At 35.1% G+C, this 19,453-nt stretch overlaps 1 protein-coding gene and 1 non-coding gene across 47 annotated transcripts in view; one reads left to right on the plus strand and one right to left on the minus strand.

Moving 5' to 3' along the window:
* Nucleotides 1-19,453, minus strand: part of LOC125216834 — a 75,633-nt gene that overhangs the window by 16,478 nt on the left and 39,702 nt on the right. The gene's annotated exons all lie outside the window — the stretch shown is intronic.
* On the plus strand, nt 10,234-13,327 carry LOC125216794. Its single transcript, XM_048118569.1, has 3 exons — nt 10,234-11,932; nt 12,042-12,168; nt 12,555-13,327. The coding sequence occupies exons 1-3, from the start codon at nt 10,592-10,594 to the stop codon at nt 13,190-13,192; spliced, it is 2,106 nt and encodes a 701-aa protein (XP_047974526.1). The 5' UTR covers nt 10,234-10,591; the 3' UTR covers nt 13,193-13,327.

The raw sequence follows: 19,453 nt of genomic DNA on the forward strand, positions 1-19,453 counted from the left end.
GCACTAATACCCATACTTGGCCCTCATGCTGCTTCATTCCTAATTAAAAAAAGATGTACTCCATGATTTACGGAGATAATAATTATTATGCCTGAGTGTCCAAATATATTGCAGGTCTATGCAATAGAGAACCAGCTGAAGAGATCAGAGATCAGAGATCAGAGATCACCAAACATATTAACAGACCCACTGTAATGATTATGCCAAAGAGAAAAAAATATAACAGTAGTCAAATCAACATCTAGAAGCTCCTACATGTATTATACTCCACATCTTAAGCTAAGAATTGTAAGGACCATGTAGCATAAATATGTGCTCACCATCCAGTCATGAACTTCTTCGAAGCCCAGCTCCTCACAACTTTGTAAAACGTCTGCATTGTTACAAAGATGAAGAATTACGTTTTTGTTGATACAAAGCTTAAGCAACATATCTAAAATCAGCACAAAATTGGGCTTTCATCGACAAAGGAACAACACAATATGTTTGCATGAATTTCTTCACATGCGCATATCATTATCAGCTTGGAGATAGGGGTAAGGGGTGGGTTGCAAGCTGACTAAAGTGGCGCCTCTCCACTACACAAAAAGAAACAAAATGGCCACAACTGATATGCATGTGCCTTGTTTCTCATCCAAAAACAGCCTCCGCCTCCCCCTTATTATCTCTATGGCAATACTAGCCTTCCGCACGTGTGGCTAAACTCAGCAATTACAACCCCTAATCCAGAGGAACAATGATATTTTACAGATAATTCTGTGTAAAAGGTTTGAAATTGCTAGAATAGAAGGATAATCGAATTCTTTATTTGCGTTTTCCTTGTGGTGCAAAGCTCATCACATCACAATTACTCATCAGTTGTTTCCTCACTAGAAGAATTACTGAACCACTCTTAATTGCTAACTAAACATAACTAATAATTCATATATGCAATTAAAGAAACAAATAGCGATAAATCATACACTTTTCCAATACAAAAAGAGAGAGAGAGAAGGAAAAAAAGGTGGTAAATTTAAGTCCTAAAATGCTAAAACCCTAACAGGAAAAAAGAAAAAGAAAGAAAACAATCCACAGAAAATACCTCACGGCCAGGATGATGGTGGGAGGAGGAAGCGGAGGCGGAGGAGGGGCCGTCGTCATCGAGGTGGCGGTCAACAGAATCAGGTACTGGAATTAGAAGCTCACGATCTCTGTCTCTGCCGGCGCCCATCACGCTGAGAGATTTTTCATCTCCCATCACAAACAGTCGTTGAAGACTCCCACAGTCTTAACAGATTCAGTGCTCTGCTTCTCTCTCTTTCTCTTTCTAGAAATTGAGCATGAGAATTTTGGGTTATGGGGATGTAGATTAGGCATAAAATTGATGAAACCAATAATAGAGCCAAACAATTATAGTAGTAATTGGCTGTTAATCACAAGAACTCGACGGAGAATTCAACGATTGTTGACAATTCAACTCTGGCCCAACTACAGCTCTTTTACGCTAATACTATTTCATTCTTCAAAACAAACAAAATTTTAAGATTAAGCAATGGACTCCAACAAGAAAATGATAATAACAAATGTACAAGTACTTTTTGTAATGCTACACTTATTATATTATCACATGCCGTTACATATAAATGACGTATTATTAATAGTACAAAAAATAATTGACAATTTAAAGTGATATCAAAAGTTTCATCAAATTTAAAGTGATATCAAAAGTTTCATCAAATTTAACAAATACTATTGTTATGTTTAGAACCTAACCTCTTTTCTTTTCTTCAGTTTAACTTTGAATCAATTGATTTGAGGTCTTCTGCCTTGATTGTATAGGTCTCGGACGTTGTAGCTCCATTAACTAAGCAATATTCTTTTTACCTTATTCTATTGAAATTATGATAATTTAATAATATCATTACTCAAATTACATGTCCTTTTGACCATTACAGCAGTATTTTTTTTTACCTTATTCCATTTAGATTATGATAATTTAACAATTACATTTCACAAATATCAATAATGTTTTAATTTTTTTAGTCAGTTTTCACTTTTTCCTTTTTTTTCTCTGCCACTATTTGACTCTCACGAATTCATGAATTTCATTGGTGCATAAAAAAATAGTGTCATCTTTTTATTTAATTCCGTCCACCAAAATTAGTCGGGTATCAAAATAAAAAGTTACTCTCAATTTATTATTGATGATTTATCTTTCTCTCTTTTACTTTACTTATATTTTTTATTTCTCTCATATTATACTCCTTTTATCTATTTTCATTTTTTTCGCTCACATTTACCAATTCAAATTAAAAGTCGTGTCGTCCATAGACGAGACTATTTTTAGAATATAAGGAATTATCCATCTTTGAGCTAATGTATCCATTAAAACTACTATTCTCGGACATGTTCAATAATCAAATGTCACATAACATTAAATATTGTGATATTGTTCAAAGCTTGAACGAGGTCTTTGAGGAGGAAATGACACAAACAGTGCTCGTATTTCCCCAAACACGGTTGTGAAGTTCTTCAATATGAGCAAGCATCAAAGTATAGTCGTACAAGTGGTGCTTTACATCTCCACTTGTTTTTTTTATGAATAAATGAATTATACAAAATAAAGTTAAAAACAAGCATGACTCTGGCATACTCGAGGGATACAGCCAACTAGCCTAGGCTAGCGAGTCAGAGGAGGGGAAGTAACGAAATACACACAAACTTGGGCATTCCCAAGGGCTTATACTAAGCCAGAATACATTCTCAAAACAAGAAAAACCCTGAGGTTAAGTAGTTGATCATAGCCAGCCTAATAGCTTAGACAAACGTCCTTGTTATGAAGAGTTTACATGGAAACATAGGCATACCCATGTGGGACAATCCGGGTCTGTCTTGAAACCACTAACAGCGACCCTCCGGCGGTGGAGGGCGGGCCTCATTAAAACCTTTTGAGGCAAAACCCAAATGGGAAAAATCCTCAAGAGGAAAAAGAGTACCCTGATTGGGGGATGAGGGGATAGGGGATCGCATGAAGATTGAATGAGGCTCATGAGCATAGAATATGAGAACATTTGTTTATCATACCAAAAACAATACCATACCGATGGTCTTGGAAAACTAAGGGCAATCTCGTAAGTCCTATCCGGAATTCTCGAAGGATGTGTTAAAAGTCAGCGACACCGATTAACGAAAGCTTGCCACTTAGCATCGGCAATGAACACTAAGACGGATCCTAGAGGACCCTATCAACCATCCTACAATGGGGGACTCCCGTCGCAGTGGTGACACCTAGGGGTGAGCAAAATAACCGAAAACCGAATATCCGAACCGAACCAAACCGAAATTTTGAAATTCGGTTCGGTTTTTTCGGTTTTTCGGTTCGGTTCGGTTTTAAAAATACAAAAATTTCGGTTTTTCGGTTCGGTTCGGTTTGGGCGAAAAAAAACCGAAAAACCGAATTATATTTTAAATATATTATTATATATTTTTATCTTATTAATTTAGTATATTATATCATATATATAATATATATTCTTCTAATATATTTTTATATAATAAATATTATATATATTATATTAATTTTATATTATATATATTTATATTCTATTAGTATATATAAAATAAAATAAATTAGATATATTAAAATATACTATTTTTTTCGGTTTTTCGGTTTTGTTTTGAAATTTCGGTTTTTTCGGTTTGGTTCGGTTTTTTAAGTTCGGTTTTCGGTTTTTCGGTTTTCGGTTTTTCGGTTCGGTTCGGTTTCAATTTTGGCCTAAATTCGATTTTTCGGGTTCGGTTCGGTTTGGACAAAAAACCGAACCGAAACCCGAATGCACACCCCTAGTGACACCCAAAACCAAGGTAATTACCTTCGTGCAATTTTATTGAAACTCCAATCGGTCTTTGGTACACATACAAGGGGGAACCAAAAGGAAATCCAAAGGAAAAGCTGAGGTTTGGTATCCATTGTCCGGTAATTAATAATGTCGGCCTCTTACCCCAGATATTGTTGTACGAGTTCATGCGGGAAGCTGGAATACAATGTGGCATACGTGATCTTCTTGACTTCGAACACAATGTGCCTTGGCTAAAAGTTTATTCCCTCGTGTAAGAAAGCATTTCGAGCTCTCCAAATTAGGCTCACAGTTGCCATAAGAGCCAACATCCTAGCCTTGCGCATTACTACAGCTCTGTGTCGCTCTTTGGTTATGTTATGACAGGATGTTGCCGTCTTTATTTTTCTTGGATAACTTGCATATTTAAAATAGTCTTTTTGGAAAATATAAAGTGATAGTACTCATAGATCTCAGATTGCCACTGGTTTATGTAAAAGAATAGTTTTATGATGGAATCAGAAATTTAAACAAGTCAAGGACTTAAATTTAAAAACGCACTAATGAAAAAAATAGTTTTATATATAATATCCTTATAGTAATTTCCGATTAGTCGCCATACCTTGAAACCGTCGAAGAATAATACTATCATTTTCAATATTTTATAAAAATTTTCTCTGACTTAATACAACTAAGATATCATTCACCCAATTGTCTCTCATTATATTTCCCATATTTGTCTTAATACGTTTTATTGAAGAAAATAATCTTTTGACAAAAGCTGTCATCAGTGTCAACTTAATCAAACATGACACCATGGGAAAATCTTTATCTATGGTGATAGCAACCAAAATCTTAGCTAAATTTCTTAAATCTTCAATATTGGAGAACTCAACCTTATCAATTACTATATCACTTATACTATAAGTTTTAAAGTGATAGGAGTGATAGGGAACAACCACATTCAGTCAACGAGAAGTCATCCAAATAAAGTTATGCGAGATGAACTAACTTTGTCGATATTGAAGCTATAAATGAGTTTTTTGGACTAAGACAACTCATACAAGTAAGCAATTATGTATTTTCTTCTAGGAAGCAATTCCCCATCTTTTGAATAAGTAAATCAAGAGTATATGATAATACTATTTTTAAAATTCAACAAGTAATTAATTGTGATAGTAACTTAGAAATAAAATGTAAAATCTGTCCGGCATTAAATATCTACCTTGTAATGACGATAAGTAGCAGAACGCCTGTCCCGCTTCATACTAGGGCTGACAAATCATGCGGATTGGTTAGTTTAGTTATCGGTCAACCCGATATCGACACAATGAAATAAGGTCAAACCCTAATCCAACTGAAATCATCAGGTTATCGTGTCATGAAAAAATATATGTGTGTGTGTGTGTGAGAGAGAGAGATCATTAGAGTGTCCACTATGGGTGGACACGGCTGAGGCCGAGGGAGGTGGTGTGGCTGTGCCTCCTTATAATGGAGGATGAGGGCGGACGGGGCGAGGGGTGGAGGACGCAGCTCTGACCGCGGCTCCCTATAGTAGAACCAGGAGAGCCACGACCGTGGACAACTTTTTTTTTATTTTTTCATTTTAAAATTATTTTTATGTTAAATTATGTGTTTTTTCTAATTATGTTTGTCCGATAATTTTTATTCGAATTGAACAAAAATATACCAACAATTGATAAAAATATTGTGTTTTGTGACTGTGCAAGTCCACTATAGGGCTGAACAATTGTTTTTGTTGCTATGGACAACTTTTGGTGGCTTGTCCACCGGCCATGTCCACACCATAGTGGACACGCTTAAACGACTCCTCAGTGACCATCTCATAAATCATCAATCAAAATACACGACCCGAATGGAGTGACATGTGACGACAATCTAATAACTCTCTAAGTATGAACGGGATACGAGAGATGGACCAGTGGCAGAGTCACATGGGAACAAGGGGTTACCACTGTACCCCAAATATTTTCGGTCTTAATGTATTATTGAGGTAATGTTTCACAAAAGCTCTTGTCGCCGGGTGGTTTAGCATTTGGTATTCCTACTTGTTGTTCAGTGTTCAACTCCTCCTTCTGCATTATATTTTACTTCTAAATGTTATGTTTGTCCTTTTACTACTATAAATATCAGGGAGTTTAATTATTTTATTTTATTTTGTCTCAACTTATATCTCTATATAGTTTTTTAATGCATTTTACTTTAATTTGAATTATATTCTCAATGTGCTATAAAAATTGAAAATTCAATTAGCCTAGAATATTTATAAATGATTTATTGCAGTTTATTTTATCTCTATGTAGATTTTTTATTGCATTTTACTATAATCTGAACTATAGTAAAGTTTGAAAATTCAGTTAGTCTATTTTCAAAGATAGATATGTATTGCATTTTATTTTTTTTATTTCAATTATATTCTTAATAGTAGTTCTGTCAATTTGAGTTTCTTTCGAAGATTAGGCATATATTTATTTTTCAGTTATATTTTTAATGTTTAGGTATGAATTTCAAATTTCAAAATTAAATAATTTGCTAGTATTTTTCTTATTTTGTTTTGTGTTTTTTACAAATACAAACTAGTAGATTAGTTTTGTTATACTACTATTTTTTATATTATTTTTAATACTATATTATATAATTATTTGTTGGATAATTCGTACTCCCGTATTAAAAGTTCTGGATTCGCCATTGAGATGGACTATTACACAAAAGGTAAGTGGGCCGAGATGGTATATGGGCCACACGCCTATACATCACAATATGAAGTTCACCTGTAAATTTCTCTCTGCCTATGTATGGTATTGGTAGGTATCTATACATATATAAAAGGCGAGTTTTGGTCTTTTCTTGAAATATTTATATGTTTTGTCCTTATTCTGAAATATTTATAAGTTATGGACCAATTTGAATATTTTAAGTAACTCATGAATATTTATTTAGATATTTTAATGAGCATTTGACTAATTCTTAAAGCACCACGATGACTCATTGATGGTTACAAATATTTAAATAGAATAATGAGCATTTAACAAATTTTGTAACCTATATTGTCTTGATTTTAAAATTATGATGTTTTAATTCCATGATCTCTCATTTACTAATTTTGTACCTATAAAGGGCATTGAATTGTGGATGAAATACAATATACACACTAACAAAACATTCTTCATTCTCTCTCAAGCTCTCAACATTTTATTGCACATTTTAGGAACATTGTTTTGCTCGATTTTGGAGCCCCGTCAAGTTTATAGGTGCCTAGCAGGTTTGAGATGTTATATACGTTAGGAGGAAGTCGTTTTCATCTCTGGGGAAAATATGTCAATCCGAGAGCACTAACCTTGATGTAATTTGTCTTGCGGAAAGATGGTTTTTCTTGACTAATTTTCATTGTAATTTCCATTTCATTTATTGTTGTTTTTTTCCTTTGATTACAAAAGTTAGAGTACCGCGTGTATATGGTTCCAGAATTTTATCCCAATATTTCTTACAGTTCTTAGAGAGAGAAGAATTGTAACATCCTTAACTCAAACATACATAGTATTTATCTTCATCTTTACACAATTTATTATTTTTAGTAGAGAAATATGAAGGATTGTTTTAAACATATTTTTCAAAAATGTAAACACTTAATATAGTCTTTTTATCATTGTCCAAATAATTGTGTTTGTCTCAATTCAATTTTAAATATGTTTAAGTTAATGTCTTTAGGTGTAAAATGAATTGAGGAGTTTATATTTATTGAATTTTTATTACATAGTAGTATATTTTTCTATTTTAAATCGTATATAATTATATTGTTTCTTATTTTAATTAATCGATTAACAATTTAAAATTGTATGACAAAAAAATATTTCGTCGTGCATCGCACGTGGGTTAAGACTAGTAAGTATAACAATCAACTCAATGCCTCTTCACAAGGTTGGACTTTGTTGTTTTAGAAAAAAGTTAGTGATAAACGAATTATAACATTTGAAGAAACATTAAAGACGATCTTTTTAATTACTACCTTTTCAAATACGAGTTGTAATTAGCTAGCTAGATTGTAGCTTATCTTTATGCACACCCTCATCAGTTCACACATGATGTGGGCTTGTTGAGGGGCAAAGCCTGTATTTGAATTAAATGTGTGCACCTTTAATTTGAAAATTCGAATGTGATGAATCAAATTAGTATGGTTAAAAGTACGTACTTATAATATAGTATGAATGCATGATGGTGGGCACCGACGTGACAAGACTCTTGTGACTGCATTTAAAGCTTGTCCATTTTAATCAAGATATACTACCCCTACATTTACATAAGTCATTTAATTTTCGGGAATTTAACTTTAATAGTTGAGGCGGGAATTACTACTTAACATTTATTTTTTTTGTTTCTTTAACTTTAAATGACCAAAACATGTGCATCTTGGAAAATTGCATTTTGAAAAATAGGCCAATTTTAACCTAGCTAGAAGAAAATGGAGTTAATGTGGTGTATGGTGGGCGTGTAACGATACATAGCGGCTCAAATTTATTACTCCCTATACAATTCGAAGACATTTATACACATTACTATGATCTCTTTGTTTTTTCATAAACTAATTATGGTCATCAAATTTGCTCGTTGAGCATAATATTAATTGAATTTAAAATTATGAAGTCATGTATGGAATATTTACTTTCGGTAAAACATATAAACAAATTGAAATATACGTGGATGGCATTTGGCATTCAAAGACAATTGATCTGCAATGTTACACTTAATTTGCAGTCACAAGGAAAGAAAAACGTTTTAATATGTGAACAGAACTTTAATATTTTTATGTGACCAAGTTCAGTTGTTGTCAACTAAATCTACAAAATACTAGTATATGAAGAGGCATAATAATTAATCTGAAAGACAATATTAAATTCTTTGTAGGGTAAAGACAATAATATTAATTAAATAAAGGAGTTGTTTAGCGAAATTTGTGGTCAACCCAAATTGTTCTCATTTTATAGTAAAAGAAAAACACAATACGCAAACGCTTACTATTTTTTTCTTATAGCGCAACGGCATTTTAGATCTATTCATGTTATAGGGTTGAATAAGATAATATATTTTCTTTTATTCAAATACTTAATATTACACCATTACTTCATTGGTGAGTCGTAACAATTCTTCTTAAATTTTTACTTAGCCCATGAAATAAATCTTAAGTTAAATACAGATGTGTCTTTGAAAAGGAGAGTTGGACTTGCTTTTGGGGAGGTTTTATCCGTGATGAGCTAGGAGCATGGAGGGCTAGGTTTGTAGCTAATGTTGGGGTTTGTTCAATTTTGACGGCAGAGATTTGGTGTCTTTTCCATGGAGTCCAGTTGGCAAAAAATTTGGGCATCCGGAAACTAGTAGTGGAAAGTGATAGTTCTATTGGAGTTGCCATGATTATGGGGCATTTTGAGGTAACTGTTAACTGCCAGAATATTGTGCGGAGGTTGTGTGGCTTATTACAAGATTTTGAATCGGTGGTAGTTCAACATGTGCATAGAAAAGACAATTTTGCTGCAGACTTCCTCTCTCATTATGCGTATAGCGCTCGTAAAGGAGTTCATGTTCTTGATGGCCCTCCACCGGGTATGAATGTTTGACTATTACATGATAGATTAGGTGTTTCTTATTTGCGATAGTTTCTCTAGTTTTCTGGGCTGTGCCCAGCTTTCTTTATCAAAAAAAAAAAAAAAAAAAGTTGTACATATAGGGCTGAATAACTAAAACATTTAGTTAAGGTTTGAAAGTAGTATTTTCGTTCTTTAAAATGTGTCGTGATTGTAACTTTTTGAATTAAATCACACTTTTTAAAAGAATCAATTGAGTCTTCTCAGTGTAAGAGTGATACTTCGCCCTTTTAGATCCTAAAATTTTAGTACTGTTTTTTTAAATTTAAATAGTACAACCAAACAAAATTTTTATTTTATTTTTTATAAAATCATCAAATTGAACACATTTTGTAGTACTCCTACAAATGATGGTGCAAAAAGGCGGTTTGATTTGCACATGTTCGGTGAAGAGGTGTTCACTAAAATAATCCATTCAGACCAAACAAGTTTTATTTTTTTGGCAACGTCCCTGTCTCATTTATACAAAAACCATGCTTGCTTACTTGACAAATTATACATAAATTATAGTACAAAGCAACAAAAAAATTCCACACACCCACAGGTGACTAATTGCACAGCAATGGTACAGGGCTTCTCCATTAAAATTGTCTGTTGTTATCCAAATCCATAAAGGAAAATGTATAACAAAGTGACCCCTACCATTCACCTTAAATTTTGGGTTTTCGCATTCCAAAAATGACAAAACATCATCATCTCTTATTATTGATAACTACTATACTAAACTAATCATCACTTTCATTGGTACTACTACCAAAACAATGACAATCAAAACGGATCCCCATTATTCAAGATTCTCTTAATCACAATCAAAACACAAAAAAAAAAAAAAAAAAGGTCAGCAGCCATAAATAGTTATGTGTTGAATTCAATTGCGTGAATCTGAGGTCTCTCATTAACTGAAAATCGTTCATCTGTCTCCTTCACTTTCTCCCTCAGCCCTATGCCTTTTCACCATTGTTTCTCTGCATCATTTCTTCTTCCTCCTTTTGTCAATCTTTAAAAATTAAAATATGGTTTCCTTTCTTCTCTGTTTGGACGGCACCTTATTTTATCACTGCAAAAACAAAAATGGATGTTAAATCTTGACTCTTTCAATTGAGCTGAGAGAAAAAAAACATGCCTGTTTACCGATCCTTCGTCACGTGTGACGACCCCAAAGGCGTCGCCGACTGCAAGACCGTCGCAAAATCCAAGAAAGCCCGACAAAAAAAACTCCATAAAACATCAACATCATCAAACTCTAAAGAGAGAGGTGAGGAGGCCGGCTTGTGTTTTCAAGTGATGGAGGTTTCTAGAGGCGCAGAGAGGCTCTCCAAAGCGGTGGAAAGCCCGCACACCGCCACCGACTTGCTCAGAGGCGCTCTGCATTTGCAGCACTCTCTAGTTATGTTTGGGAATTTGCACAAGGAGAAGAGGCCTCTTGATAAGCCTAGAGTTTCTGCATCCAGAGATTGCTATGATGAGCTGAGGGATGTGATTAGGGAGAGCTTTGCTAGGCAGAATTTATTGCCCAAGGAGAAACTAGCTTGTGACGTTGATAGAAAGCACTCTGAGTTGTGTGTTGATTTGCCGTCTTCTAGCTCGAGCCAGACCTCGTCTTCGCTGCTCCACTCGGGCTCCTCGGGGTCTTCCAGCATCCAGCTTGAGAGGAAGTCAAACTTGATTGCGAAGCTCATGGGGTTGGAGGAAGCAATGCCCGCGTTTTCCAAGGAAAGGGCTTCGCCGTATAGGAGAAGCCCTTTCCTTGATATTGATCTGCCGAGGCCTATCAACAGGCCTCAGTTCAAGGTAGCTAGAAGAGAGACGAGAACGTTAGAAGAGATCATTGAGACTATGCAGTTTAAGGGGATTTTGGGGAGAAAGTCTTTACATGATTACAAGTTGCATTCTAATGCGTTGTTCTTGAGGAATGAATCGGCTGTTGAGACCCCGCCTATCGTGATCATGGAGCCTCTTCGTGTCCGTGGTTATCAGTGTACCGATGGTGGGGAGCACGTCAAGAGTCGACAAACGCCAAGAAAGACGGGGCCAGAGCTTCCACCTAGACCAGAGTTGAAGGCAAAGAAGCCTAATGAGAAATCTGTAGTAGATCAATCTTCAAAACAGAAGCTCGATAAGAGAACTCAAGCGAGGCCAGTAATGAAAGCAGCAGTAGATAGCCTCTCTACGACGAGGATGAGCCAAACAAAGCCTCTTCCTCCACAAATACAGAAGAAAGAAGCCCCCAAAGTAAGGAAACAAAAAGATGCTAAGCCTAAAATGTCTGATAAAACTCAAGATGTAGCCAAACTTGCTGCAGTGAAGACTGTGAGAGGAAACAATGTCTCTAAAAGTCAGGTTGCTAGAGGAAAGGTTGCAGCCGCGGATAAGGGCATGAAACCAACACCTCTTAGTCGAACTGTTCCAAAGAAGAGTCCGCGGAAAGGTGAATCCAACAGCAAGCCCTCACCACATGTAGTAAGTTTCATCTTTCTATGTTAGCATTTAGGTAGTTATACTAAAAGTATTAAGTTACCATCTTAGCTACTATACTTCTTGAAAATACTGAGCTAACATAATGATGCAGGTTGAAAATACACAAAGTAAAGGCAATTTTGCAATCTGTACTGAAACTATCGTCAGTGAGTTCACGGTGAAGAATACAGAACCAAAACATGCTACTGAGGAAGTGGCTAAAGCTTATAATGTGTCTGGTAAATCACTAAATCTAATCAATATGATTTTTCTTAATGCTTTTTGTTTTTGTTTCTGCTATAATGGTTAGAAGTTAGAACTGTGTTCATTATATTCTAGAGGACTATTGGTTATTTTGAAAACCATAGTATGCCATCTGCTAATAAGTAACTGTATTCTTCAAAACATTGTAAAAATTTGACATTCTATTTATACACAAAACTAGTGGAATTCTAGTGGAACCTTGAATCGTCTCACTGTGCGATAGAAAGTGCTACTCTGTACTGTTGATACCCAAAGCATACTCATATTGTTAGAACTTTGGCGGTTGATTTACACGAAGACATTAATCAGATAGATGCAACAATTTTTCGTATCATACATAGTGATTCTCTATTCAATACAGATAGTTCAACGAATGCAGCAAGTTCTCCTAGAGATGATTCGGACGTAACTACCAAGGATGATCCCCATCATATTGAAAATGACACTTTGTTTCCAAGTTTAGATTCAGATCATAACAAAGGCTGCAAAATCCGAATGAATTCAAGATATTTACTCCTAAGAAGTGCTTCATTTCTCAATCATGTGGAGGAGCTCTTCGACACAGGCACTCATGACTCTACCGTCTTTCGAAGTTCAGTTGATAGTGAAGGGCTTTATGATGCTCTTCTCCTCGACTGTGCAAAAGAAATACTAGAGCGTAAGAGCCTAAGCTGCAGGAGCACGAGAAATCTTTGGTCACAAAACCTCTTGAGAAGGCCGAAATACCATTCATCTATAGAGCAGTTGGTAGAGGAGATAGCTGATATCATTGAAGATTTGCAAAACTATAGTGAAGATTGTGGCAATATAGTTGTCGCAGACAGCATATACCCGATGCTGGACAAAGACCTAAGGCGGAATGAAGAGGTGACGGGTGCTTGGGATTCTGGCTGGAGGAAGGGATATGCAATGGAAGCAGTTGATGAAGTGATGCATGAAGTGGAAGAGCAAGTTTTGAGTGAAATAGTAGCTGATGTGATTACAGAAATTATGCAATAAATTATTGAGCTTTTGGTGTAAAAATTTCATTAGATTTATAATCAGTACATATCCTGACAAAACATAGAGATGTAGAGAGTTCTACTGTATTAACTGCTTGATTCATTCTATAATTGATAACACTTTGGTCTCCAATTTCCTTCATTTGCACTAAACAATAGAACAAATACATAATACATTATGTTCATCTTCTTGACTTGCATAATACAGTAATACACACTAGTATCACTAAGGATTTTATTCACTTGCTCATACCAAAAGAAACAACACAAATGCATAATACAATAAGTTCATCTTCTTACATAAACTCACACTAGTATCACAATGGATTTATTTCACTAGTTCACTCAAACCAACAAAAACAAAGATAATACACTGCAACAACGTTGAAACTAACTTCGAGACGTTTCGGATATGTTCTTACTTGTTTTGCTAGCTGCAAGGAGAAAGGATATACAAATAAGTAATCTCAAGTTCCTTAAAAGAAACTATCATAAATGATTTTATGGGCTGAAGATCAATAAGTAGTACACAGCTTAACACCTTTCAATTAAAAATGCTAACCCCAGGTCCAATTTTCAACGAGTTAGTAATACTACAACAACATTAAATTGATTTCAGAACATATTTGAAGTAGACATCTTAGCTTGAAAATTGACCATGTTTGTATCATTCTAGAAGGGTCTAAAAAAGTTGATGCAATCCCTTCCTAATATACTTTAGAAATCAGATTTTAATCAAAATGATACGTAAGGTGGTAGAGTGAGAGAGTTACCTGTCTTGAGATATTTTAATCAAATATCTGCACAAGTAGTAAAAATATGCTTCTCCGGCTCCCCATGATCCCTTCAACAGCAACAACTCCCAAAAATCCAATAATAAAACCCAAGGCCATTGATATGCCAAACTCTTTGCTCACAATGCCACCATCTTTCTTGATGTTTTTTCCTTGATAAGTGATGACTGGATGATCTCCTGGGCACAACTTGAGAGGGAGTCCACAAAGTCCATCGTTCCCGGCATAAGCAGATGCATTGAAACTCTGTAGTTGAGTACTCGCTGGAATTCTGCCCCACAAACTATTATTTGCCAGATCAAGAACAGCCAAAAAATGTAGTTGTGCTAGGCTATTGGGAATGTGACCAGAGAGTTGGTTCCTAGATAGATCAAGGACTTCTAGCATCTCCATTTCACCAATATCTGAAACTATGGACCCTGTCAACATATTTCTTGATAGGTTCAAGGAAATTAATGCCCTCATACTGGAAAATGATCTAGGAATGCTCCCCACTAATCTATTGCTGGACAGATCAATGAGTTTGAGATGTTGAAGAATCTTCCGATATTCAAATTCTCCACCTTTCCACTGAACAAATGCATGCTCGTACAATTTCAAAGGCTCGTATAGTGTAGGGAAGAAGGTGATGGCAGCTCCTTGCACAGTTGTATTCTTCTTGCTCAGTGAGGTAAATTTGTTGAAGCACTGAGGAATTTTTCCTGATATATTGTTTCTGGAGAGGTCCAACACTTGGATGTAAGTAAGAAGGCAGATTTCTAGCGGGATGCTGCCATAAAATATATTGCGTCTAAGGATAACATATACCAAGTTCTTATTTGCACCTATCCATGCAGGGATATTTCCTGTTAACTTGTTCCCTCCGACATCAATGAACATTAATTCTCCACACTTGCTTAAAGTAGAAGGCAACTCACCAGACAGATTATTGCCATGCAAGTTCAAAGAGTTTAGCATCGACAAGTTGCCCAAAGTACGTGGAACTTCACCAGAAAAACTGTTGTTACCTAAACTAAGATAGTCCAAGTTACTCATTTTCTCCCAGCAATTTGGTATCTCTCCATCCAATTGGTTGTTGGAGAGGTCAAGGATCCTCATTTCCACAAGCAAAGATGAGCATATAGATGAAACTGATCCTGAAAACATGTTTTGACTGAACTGAGCAGTCGACATGTTTTGTTGAAGCAATGGTAGAGGCCCAGAAAGGTTGTTAGAGCTGACATCTAAATCTTCGATGGAAGTGGACAGGAGATGAGGGATAGTCCCACTAATATGATTATGAGATATATTTAAACTCAAAAGTGCAGGAGACAAACTCCACAGCCATCTAGGTACTTCATCTGATATATGAGCATAAGAAAGATCAAGGAAACGAACGTTCATCTGAGTTTGAACCCATTGGGGGAAATGAGGGTTTATGTTGCAGCCTGCTAACCTGATAACATCCAACTGAAAAGGCGGATTCCAGTCCTGGGTGATTTGCAAAGTCAGCGAATTGAAGGACAAGTCAAGCACCTTTAAGTTGTGAAGTTTCGTGAAGTAGGCCTCGGAGATGATACCTTGCAATGAGTTCAAAGATACATCAACTTCTTCAAGAACTGAATGTTGGCTAAGACTTTCAGGCATTGATCCTACAAACTTGTTGCTTCCAACATTGAGTTTTTTCAATGCTGAAAAATGCTTTAGTCTCCAACTTTCCATTGACATGTTTACTTTTGTAGATAGATTCCCAAATAAAAAATCCTCAAGATCTCCTCTAAAGTCATTACCGGACAAGTCTAAGGCTTGCAAATGACTCAAATTCCTCAATGATTCAGAGATGCCACCTTCAAGCATGTTGCCAGAAAGATCAAGATCCTCAAGAAGAACCAGTCTCCCAAATACATGAGGGATTTGGCCATCTAATTTATTCTCTAGCATGTTTAATTTAGAAAGGCTCATGCTTGTGTTAAATAACCAGTCAAGGTTGGAAGACACAAACGCGTTACATGACAAATCAAGGATGGAAAGAGATGCAAAAGAAGAATTAGCAGAGGGTACCCTAGCTGGTATAGTAGCTCCAATTTTAGAGTAAGCTAAGCTCAATTCTTGCAAGGAACGAAGTTTTAGTATTTGTTGTAGCCAACCTGTATGACTTAAGTCAATCAAGCTCAGATTGAGTCGATTCAGCAAAGAGAGATGAGAAAGCCAATCGAGATTCTCAGACCTTAGCTCAGAATTACCCTCGAGATCAAGTGTCCGCAAGTTGGTCAGGTTTCCTAGTTGAGGAGGAAGAGTCCCATGAAGGAAGCATCCATGAAGATTCAAGTGCTCTAACTATTTCATGGAACCCATAAATTGTGGGAACTGATCATCAAAATCAATCATGCTCAAATCCAAATTAGTTAAATGATGCAATTCCTGCAAGGCATCACTAATATTACCCCCCAAAGGTTTGGTGTAAGGATAACCGCTGAAATCATAACCAAGTAGTAGAGCGATCACATGAGCAGAGGTGGTGTTGGTGTTGCTACATACAACACCCTTCCATTTGCAGCAATCCTTCTTGCTGTCTTCACTTCCCCACGATGAGAGAATACCACTCTCATCTATAACACCTTTCTTGAACCTCACCAGAGCTTCTCTCTCCCTCTCCACGCACCTTACTTTGCCTGAAACCAACCGGAAATCACAACATTCCATGCACAGTAAAACAACAAGAAGAAATTTTATAGCTATTCTTTTTTCAATATTCATCTTTTTGCTTTTTTTTTTTCCTTGAAAGTTTGGGCAAAAATTCTTCATGTAAAATAAATGGTCTGGTTTACTTGATATAGAACAAAATAAACTAGATTCCAAGTCTTTCTATTTGAGTTGGATTATTCGAAGATTTTTGACTTTGAGTTAAGAAAAATCTCATTTTTTATAATTTCAACTATTTAGGAAATACAAGTTTCTGAATTCCAAAGAATTAATAATAATATTCATATCAATAACGAGTACGATATCTGTTTATATGGAGTATTACTTTAAAGCATATGTAATAGAACAAAACTACCATAACACTAATTAAAGCCCAAAATTGGTCTCGTACATTTGCCCAAAAAAGCTTTTTGGACCTACACATAGTGTGTTAGCTTTGGATTTTAAACAATATGTTTTTATCTATATTTCACGGGTCCATTAAAATAACGGTCAACCGCATTTTGACCTGATTGATGAGTTAAATATGACCAAAACATATAGTTTAGGACCAAAAGCTTACACACTTAATGTGTAGGATCATAAACCAGTACTAGACTATTTTCACTAATATTTTCTTCCTCGGAAAATTCGCACAATCAGTTTCAATACGCGTCGAGAATTGAATGAGCAGCACCAAGACCTATATGCTGACCTCCGCATTCTCTTCTTACAACAGTGTTAACTCTCTGCGGCAAATCTTATTTTCAGATGGAAGAAGAGAAACTCTATAACTTATTCCCATCTTCTTTGACAAGGACTGGTTATGATCTTCAATGTGCCCAACAAGCATACGCAGTTGCCGCTTATATGTAGCAGCAAACTTTTCAGAAGTTTCAGCACGATTTTTGGCAATGGCCGAATTTTGTCGTGTTCACTATGCACAAAAGGAATAAACATTCCATGAAGCATGAAATATAGCTTGGCCTGTTCTTGTTTCCGGCTTTTTGTAACCAACAACCTTGTTATCTGCTTTATCATCTTGTTATTTTCTTTTTTCAACTCCAAAATATGATCTTCATCTTGCCCCTCATTCGCATGATATTTAACAATTCTTTTAATTTCTTCCTAGCGAAATAGTATTATGATTTTCTATTTGTAATATACGTGCACATGTTTCAAATTAATTGGTGGAGTGGTTGAATTATTTGTCTAGCTAAGTGTGTTGGAAAAAAACGATAAACTTTATGGACACTCTCGTCCTTGTACAATTTCATCCAAATTAGACCGATACGAAGTTGAGAAAAATATTGAAAGACATAATTTTTATGATCGGTTAAAGTCGTAAGGTGACCTAGAATTTAACCAAAATTCATGATTTTTATCTAGCAATTTATCCAATAGTAATGTTTATATACAATTTATTTTTCATCTACTAATTATATACTCCCTCCGTCCCGCTTAAGATGACACGTTTTCCTTTTTAGTTTGTCCCAACTAAGATGACACATTTCTTTTTTTGGTAACTTTCTCTCTCCAATTAACACATTTAACCACTTTTTCTCACTCCTATTAAAACTAGTTTTAGCCCACACGCTATGCGCGACACAAAATATTTTTGTTTTATTAATTAGACATTGTGAATAAGTAACATAAAATAAAAAAATAACATCATTACATAAGATTAAAAAATAAAATGTAATACATTATAATCACAATATGGATTAACGATATAAAATTAAAAAAGTTTAAATTAAATCAACATGAAATATTTATTAATTACAACACTTATATAGGTCTTTACAACAAAGAAAATTACCATCCTTAATACTACATACTTTAATATTAAATTACTAATAATATTCAATTGGTATAATTATTTAATATACCACTACAAAATATAATTAAGACAATAATATCGCCATAAAAAGATAAATAATGAATAACAAAACAAACAAAAAACACAAACCACATCTATCACGACTCTTCTTCAGCCTTATTTTTCTCCTTAATCTCTAAATTGATGATTTATGCGTATGTGCAAATGCAAATGTGATATTTATGATTTTTGTCTTCTTTGCTTCCTTTAGCCATTTCGTTGTTAGGTGTTTTTCTTTGCATGAAAATTATGGAAGTGACGAAGTTGGCGACGAATGTGTAAAGCTGTAGCTTCAAAATATTATAGATAGTCAACAACTTACTCCCTCGTGCCAATTTTAACCATTTACACCATTTACATCCTTGTTTCTTGAAGATTTCTTGCTAGTAGTTGCCGCTATCAGCTCGCGGTCAACGTCAATATCTTCCATTTCAGCCTCACTCACTCTTTATTGTAGTCACAACACCCCATGTCCTTCGTCTTTCACGGGTCTTTTAATGACTCAGAAGTATTGTTAGGATGTAGATCATCGAGAAAGGTAAATCCCAAAATTTCATTTTTTGCTGATAAGATCATATATTAGGAACATAATAATTGCACACAAATAGTGCTTAAAATAGATAAATAATCACAATTTTTTTATAGAAAAAATCCAGTGATGCAACATGTATAAAGAATGCGATGAGGAAAGGAATTATAAGCTAGAAATGATACCATACCTTTGGATACATGAAATTTTGCCAAATATTGGGGAAGTTGATTACCGTGGGAGGAAGTATAATGTATGATGTGTGAATATTTGGTGTGTGAATATTTGGAGTTGTGAGATAATATAGGGCATATATATAGAGGCTTTTCTTAATAGTATTCATATTGAAATTTATTATGTGTAACTCACATTTGATTGGTGGCAGTTTCAGTTTTT

Source organism: Salvia hispanica, chromosome 1 (genome assembly GCF_023119035.1).
Source record: "Salvia hispanica cultivar TCC Black 2014 chromosome 1, UniMelb_Shisp_WGS_1.0, whole genome shotgun sequence".
Taxonomy (NCBI): domain Eukaryota; kingdom Viridiplantae; phylum Streptophyta; class Magnoliopsida; order Lamiales; family Lamiaceae; genus Salvia; species Salvia hispanica.

Bases quoted from the DNA above. Each gene is read 5' to 3' on its own strand.
- LOC125216794 (XM_048118569.1), top strand. From the start codon at position 10,592: ATGCCTGTTTACCGATCCTTCGTCACGTGTGACGACCCCAAAGGCGTC. The intron at 11,933-12,041 runs GTAAGTTTCATC...ATAATGATGCAG, and splicing joins GCAAGCCCTCACCACATGTA to GTTGAAAATACACAAAGTAA. The intron at 12,169-12,554 runs GTAAATCACTAA...TATTCAATACAG, and splicing joins TAAAGCTTATAATGTGTCTG to ATAGTTCAACGAATGCAGCA.